This window comes from Acartia tonsa, chromosome 6, assembly GCF_053477335.1.
Source record: "Acartia tonsa isolate MP-2025a chromosome 6, ASM5347733v1, whole genome shotgun sequence".
Classification (NCBI taxonomy): domain Eukaryota; kingdom Metazoa; phylum Arthropoda; class Copepoda; order Calanoida; family Acartiidae; genus Acartia; species Acartia tonsa.
The window spans coordinates 40,612,140-40,619,427 of NC_137265.1; the positions used below are offsets into that span (position 1 = coordinate 40,612,140).

A 7,288-nucleotide genomic window follows, 5' to 3' on the forward strand; every position below is an offset into this window, starting at 1 on the left:
ACTTTTAGTATTGTCCACTCACAAATCATATACAATATTATTATTGAGTTTTTAATTCATTTTAAATTTTATCATGATAAAATACTCTACAAAAACTTAAAATAAAAAAAATAATATTTTTAAATAAAATAAAAGTTGAATCATCTCATAATTAAATCACGCAACCTCGAACACTTGATGTAGTCGCCAACTTTAAAATGATTTTCCCTTTTTGTTCAATAGCTCTAAAAATTCAATATTATTGATGGTTATTAAATAAAATAGCTATATTCCATTAAAAAATACTTTTAAAAACGACTTAAAAATCAAAAGCTTCAAAATTACAAAAACTTTGCTCTTTGTAACTAAAAATCTGGGGAAATTTGAAACAAAGTTGGACGGCCTGATAATTCCATTTTATGGTCACGGTAATGTACACAACAAAATCAATTAATGCAATCCTTTTTTCCTAAGGCTATTTTGATATAATTAACGTGAATTTTCGTGTTACACCCTTGCGAAATTAAATTTTTGCATTTCCTGTCGAATTTTTAAACTTTTGTTGTTACAGTTACAATGAATTAATGAGTGATATTTTGAGTTAAAAATAGTTAAAATTCAAGGACCACACCCAAGTTACATTTGTTTATACTTAGAAAAATTATTTTATAAGTTGAAAAAACAAGTTTTACAATTCAAAATTTGCAATGCTAACAACCGGATTTGTCAAGTTTTTAAAAAAAACACCTTATATGTGGAATTTCTTGTTATAAATATTTTTTTAGTAAATAAATTTTTTAGCTGGTAATACGTACCTATCAATATTAAATGTTATTCATATTTTAATATTCTCTTTGTATGTTATATAATTAGACTTTAAGTATTTTAATTTTTACAATCAAATATAAATCATTTATTTTATATAAAATGTCATATCTGTCAATTTCGCGATAGTTTATAAAAGATGAATGGAGAAAAAGGTTACATTATGTAAATTATTGGTTTATGTCCTGATGCGCAAGTTATGGGCATGTAATAATTGTGCTTTTATGTATTATAATATTTACTGATATATTTGTTATTGGGTATTGAAAATAAAATTAACGTATTATTTACTTTATTTCAGAATAATAGAATACAAATTACGGCCTCTGTGAAGTTTGGCCTAATGAAAAACATTTGAATACAATATAATTGTTCAATAGATGCCAATTTGAAAACAATTCAGCTTTCTTAAGAAAAAAAAAATATTTTTATAAAAGGTATGTATTTCTTCTATTAATTAACAATTTATTTTAGATACAATTTGATAATGAAAATGAATTGTCATAACTTTTGATTGTGTATATGGTTGTCAACCCAATTAACTCTTCTTTTTGATAGCTTTATCATTAAATTATATTTTTCACCATTAGACAATTGCTTATATGCTCTGATCATAATATTATTTATATAGATAGCGGGCCATTTTATATTAATAATGATGTAAAAATTGTTTGCCAGTATGTTTTTACCATAGAATATCACAAATTGGGAATATATTACTCACTCTTCTCCTTAACAATGAAGCCTTAATAGGCCATGGAAAAGCTTTATATCTAGTTTTATTGAGGGTTTACCTAACGTACATGAGAATTGGGCCTACAAAAAATTCCTATATACTACCTATTCAAAACCAAGAAAAGTGTATAATTATTGATGGCAGTTAATATTTAATTATTATTAGATATATTTCATCACATATTTTTTTAGCTACATAAAACATCGATCATTGAATTTTGAAATAGCTTAGTTTAAATACATTCACACAATTTTATTATTTTACAAGATAACTAAAGTGTACATGATTTACCTTGTACCTATACCTTATTTGTTTAGAATACAAGTCAAGATGACTGAAACAGAGCCCCAAAAGAATGGATTCCACTCTGACGATGAAGAGGACAACAAGAACCAGAGGCCGGTCAACATTGAGGCAGACGTGCATGAGATGGAGCGCAGAAAGAGGGTCGAGACGATTATGAGTAGTAAGATTTTCAGAGAAGAACTAGAGCGTGTTGTTGGGGACAGAATTAGAGATTCTGCTGAAGATGGCATTTCTGCATTAATTAAGGTAATTTAAATATTATTTTAAATTATTTATTAAAATTGTCTTATTTCGACTCAATCTTTATTTGACCTTCATTATTTTTTAGAGGTCATATCCTTTTTTTGCGTTTCTTATTGTTACTTAATTTTAACATTTATTTCTAAATACAAAAGTTTTTATACTCTTAGGATGCTATAAGGCCTGGTAGTGGTCCAGTGACGAGCGCATCCACAGCCGTCATTCCCATCAATGACATCCGCGGCCTTGACAACATTATCTACGCCAAGGGTGAGAAACAGCTGCGCTGCAAGCTGGCCGCTGTCTATAGATTGATCCACCTGCAAGGCTGGGCCCCAGGTATCAGCAACCACGTCACTGCTAGAATAAGTCAAGACACTGAGCACTTCCTGTTAAATCCCTACGGCCTCCAGTATAACGAGATGACTGCCTCAAGTCTTGTTAAAGTGAACATGCAGGGGGAGGTGGTTGAAGAGGGCACAACTAACTTCAGCGTACACAAAGAGAGCTTTGCCCTGCACTCTGCCATACATGCATCGCGCCCTGACATCAAATGCATTATTCATCTGCGTTCACAGAATGTTGTCGCCGTTTCCGCAATGAAGTGTGGCCTTATTCCAGTCTGTCAAGAGGCTTGTCTCATTGGAGACTGTTCCTACCACACCTACAGGCCTGATATGAATTCACAGGCAGCCAAGGATGAGTTGGCTAAAGATCTTGGACCAAGCAACAAGGTTAGTATGCAGTGCATATGTAAAGACAGTTATATAATTTAATAATACATTTAATGTAGTTAGACCAATGTGGTTTAATATTATGTTTCCTTAATTTTTATCTTCTAATAGATAGCTTTACCAATTGAACAATGAAGAAACTATATTTATAATTAAAAAACAATACCTGTAGAAATTAACTACGTTGGAAAATATACATACCTGATAAAATCAAATAAATGTTTCTGTAGATGTAGATGTACAAAACTTACGAATTCATTTATATTTACTACCACTCTTTTTAATTTTATTTTGTTTTACTTAGGTCATGTTTTTGCGCAACCACGGCGTTGTTTGTTGTGGCCGAACAGTCGAGGAGGCCTGGTACATGGCCTACCACACCGTTTTGGCCGTAGATACACAACTCAAGATGATGCCCTACGGCCTGGACAACCTTGTCCCAATTGAAGAGTCGGTACGGGCTAGTGTTTACGAGCTTGCACAGGCCGGCGGTGGCGGCGTTAATCACGGCACCTCCAAGGAGTGGGGTGTCGGAGAGCTGGAGTTTGAGGCGTTGATGCGAAAGTTGGACAATATGGGATACAGGTCTGGCTACCAATATGCCGAGCCACTAGTCAGGAAGGATCCGCCCAGACAGGTAAATTTTCAACAATATATGATATTAAACAGTTAATTAAACATTCATGTCTAATAACAACTCTTAAATTATTCCTGAGAATTCCAATGACCAATTTACTTTAAAACGAGTAGATTATTTTAGACATTAAACAGATTAAAGCACTTTATTTTTAACTTTGGTTTGTGACAAGCCTCGTAGAAAACAAATCTGGTCAGTATTGTTCTCTGACATTATTTGATTATAGTTCTATTTATTAAAAAAGCCTTTATCTATAATATAATTATTTTATGAGATAAAAAAAACTTCCGGCCTGACTGTTTATCTGAACATTTTCACGCAACCCGTAGATTTAGTTTTAAATAAACATGCAATTTTTATATAATATATTCATTTAATGATTATATTTTTGAAAATGAAGTATTTGTTTTGTTAAAATCCAGCCGATAAAAAAATTGATAACAAGTGTTTCATTTTTCATTTGAATATTAAGGTAAGCGATGTGGAGGTGCCACCAACGGTATCCAACTTATCCTACCTACTTGAAGATGACGAACTTTGCAAAGACGGTGGTCTTAGAACCCTGCTTGCACAGTTGCTGCGCTCCAATAAGAAAAACAGCTGGGTCAATAACTCCCACGGAACTGGGGGCGGAGGCATGTATGAAACTGTCGAGGTCAAGAAGTAAATAATTGAAGAGTAGCTGTGCTACAAACAAGTCATTTATAATGTAATAGATGGTCGACTCCTAGATTAGGTGTTAAGCTACTTTACACATTTTTAAAGGATTTTTCATTACTAGGTACATTTTTACCCCCAAAATTTTAACAAACAAAATTAACTTTTATGATTTATTAAGACCAGTTTTAAACATCTAAAAAATATATTTAACCTCATCTTTTACTTTACTAAGCATGCATAAAGTTTATGTAAAAACAATATTTTGTCTACAGCTAAAATAAAATAAAAATTTTTATCATTTGCCCCTAACCATCATTTAAATAGGTAGCTTTATCAAGTAAGCTAAAATTTTAGCAGTTCGATCACGTTCTGGTCTTTTTAATTATTTTTTCATAATATAAATATATAAATACTCTCATAAATATAGTTTCAAAAAATAATAGGCTTTTGTTCTAAGAAATTTCTTAAAGCATTAAACATGAAAGGGGTAATTGTTAGTTAGTATTAAAACTTAGTTATGATCCTGTAACGCCAAAGTACTGCCGCCGCCAGTGAAGGGTTAAGCATCACTGCCTTCTAATATTTTAAGGGCTGAGGGTTATTTTTAACTTTTTAGGTTATATTTTCCATTTTCTCCTGATTGGAATTTTCATACATTTATCTGGACGTAGTACATCATATTTTTGATAATAATCTTTATTTTCCATTGCTTTGCCTTACACATGTTGCTGAATATTGATTTTTTAGTGTAAAAATATGTTATAACACCTAAGGTTTATTTTTAAATTGAATTTAACTGGATTTTAGTTAAAGTGTAATGTTTGTAAAATTGTATAAAATATCTTACAATCGTAAACAATAGCTTTTTAGTGGTAAAGAATCTATTATAGACCCTAACATAGACATTTTTAAAATGCAACTAATCTTCGTTTTTAATGTCTGATTTACTAAAGGGCTTATATCTTCAAGTGTGTCAAAATTTTGTAAAAAAATATATTATTCAAAATTCAATCAGAATAAGTAATTCTTTGACTTTTTTTACAGTAACTATTTTTAGTTATTACGTTTTTACAATTTTTTCTAAGATCTGTTGTATTACATGATTTTGGCACACTTGTTAACGATATGGCCCTTCTATCTCTTATTGTAGTATACATTACACACAGTGACAAATGTTGTGAAAACATCGAAAATTTTCAAATGAGACCCCCCAGAATTTATCACCCGAATTGTACAGTGCACCTTATGAATACCAAAATATACAAAAACACACATGCATGCCATATTTTTAAAAAAAACCTACTCTATCTTAGGAAGGAATATATTTCAACGGGGAAAGAATATTTCTAAAACTTTTAGTTTATCAAAAAAATATTTTCTCGTATTCATTCGAATCCGGTGGATAGTAACCGGTTTTCATCCATACGAAAAAACTATGTCTAGTATCGTATTAATTATATTCAGCTTTCTACGAATATTGAAACTTACAATCATAATATTAAAATCAGTTTTTTAGCCCGTGCCTTCGGCACCTCGGGGCTAAAAAATAACTGGTTTTAATCTTATAATTGTACATTCTATATCCGCGGAAAGCTGTTATAATACGATGCGAGAAATAACTATTCTTCTAGATTTATTATTTGAGAAATTTACCACACAGTTTAAAAGCAAAATAGTCTTTCTTCATTGGAAATATCCCTCCTAACCTCTGAATTATAATGGCTATTAAGAAAATTAAGAATTATAATGCTACACTTTGTCCGACAATGCAACCCAAAATTTTTATTTAATGTTCAAGAAATCTCCCGAATTTTTCATCAAATTAAGTTTCGATCTCACAGAATATGTCCCAATTTTTACTGTTTCTTTTTTTGTTACACAACATTTTTTAATTTTTATTGCCTATTTTTGTTATATTTGTTTATTTTGGCATTTCTGTTGTTATAGCTCATGTTGATCTTGTTATGATGGGTAACAATGTTATTTGTTTTTCAAAGAATCTTAAAGGTTGGCGTATCTTTTTGAACCTTATATGAAATATAAACTCGGCTTAAAACAAAAATGTATTGATTGATATATTATTACTTGGATCTTACACCAGATTTACTTCGTATAAAATGAAACATGCTGCAGGCTAAAATAACGATTGAATCTTAACCTCATCCCATCCACTCCTACTGGATGAACGAACTGATCAATAAATGAGTTCCATGATAGTAAGCTAAAATTTTGACCATTTTTTCCCTTTCATAATATCCACGTCTATTTTACAACCATTCTATATTTTAGCACGGCAGTCAGCTTTTTGGGGTACAATTTACAACATGGAAATTAAAAGAAAATTTAACCCCATTCAGTTTTGCAATTTTTTAGCCAGTTTTGTCAGTAATTAAGGTTTAGATACAACACCCACCCCTCCTCTAAACTAACAAATTGCATTGTTGCTCATTTAGAGAGCTTTTTTAGAATCTATAGAATGATCAATTAAGAACAAAAGGGAGTACAAATATAATATTTAAGGTCTTGACAGTTGCTAAACAAAATTTTACTGCTCATCAAAGGAAGCCTGCAGGAAATTCATTGCTCCAACTGCTTAAAAAAGACTCCCACAAGAAGACCCAATACCCCAAATTTGAAGCTTATCTTCATAACTTTTTTGGTTATTGAAGCTGAAGGCTTCAAATTTGGAGCATTGGGTCTGCTTGTGACAGTCTTTCAGCAGTTTGAGCGGTGTATTTCCTGCAGGCTTCCTTTAACTAATGAGAAATTATATGTATGTAAACCTACTGTAAATAACGCTGTACTATGTCAATCGCACCCAGCAAAAAAACTATAAATTCATAGTTATTATTAATATTATTATTATTATACTTATGCACATATTATATAGTATATTATAATGAATACGTGTTTTTATGATTTTGTTATTATTATTATGTTTTGCTTTTATTAGCATCGCAGCTTTAATTTTGGGATTATTATTATTATATAAATTTAACTGATTAAAACTTTTCTCTTACTCTCTTGTAACTATTAGATATTTTAACTTTGAATTTCTGGTGCACATTCTGTACACAACACAAGTGTACATATTATGTGCACAATTGTACACTCTGTGCACGCACTAACTGTTATAAACCAAATTGTTTCTGAATCTGAATTTAGATTTTT

General features: G+C 30.8%; 1 protein-coding gene across 8 annotated transcripts; it reads left to right on the plus strand.

Annotated features, from left to right (window-relative positions):
• The first annotated feature begins 1,089 nt into the window (after positions 1–1,089).
• Positions 1,090–7,023, plus strand: LOC145322672 (protein hu-li tai shao-like). 8 transcript variants are annotated; one of them, XR_013880788.1, is made up of 7 exons: positions 1,090–1,241; positions 1,858–2,092; positions 2,257–2,820; positions 3,125–3,457; positions 3,930–4,193; positions 6,638–6,682; positions 6,856–7,023. XR_013880788.1 is itself a non-coding variant. In XM_080164867.1 (5 exons), exons 2-5 carry the CDS (start codon positions 1,871–1,873, stop codon positions 4,122–4,124), a joined length of 1,314 nt encoding a protein of 437 aa, XP_080020993.1. In that variant the 5' UTR covers positions 1,090–1,241; positions 1,858–1,870; the 3' UTR covers positions 4,125–4,418. The 8 variants fall into 8 exon arrangements, 1 of the variants encoding a protein (XP_080020993.1); XR_013880785.1 differs by lacking the exons at positions 6,638–6,682; positions 6,856–7,023 and adding exons at positions 4,789–4,989; positions 5,268–5,385; XR_013880786.1 differs by lacking the exons at positions 6,638–6,682; positions 6,856–7,023 and adding exons at positions 4,891–5,054; positions 5,268–5,385.
• The last annotated feature ends 265 nt before the right edge of the window (positions 7,024–7,288 follow it).

Excerpts from the sequence above, each read along its gene's own strand:
- LOC145322672 (XM_080164867.1), top strand. The coding sequence starts at position 1,871 with ATGACTGAAACAGAGCCCCAAAAGAATGGATTCCACTCTGACGATGAA. Across the intron at positions 2,093-2,256 it reads GCATTTCTGCATTAATTAAG|GATGCTATAAGGCCTGGTAG; the intron begins GTAATTTAAATA and ends TTATACTCTTAG. Across the intron at positions 2,821-3,124 it reads ATCTTGGACCAAGCAACAAG|GTCATGTTTTTGCGCAACCA; the intron begins GTTAGTATGCAG and ends TGTTTTACTTAG.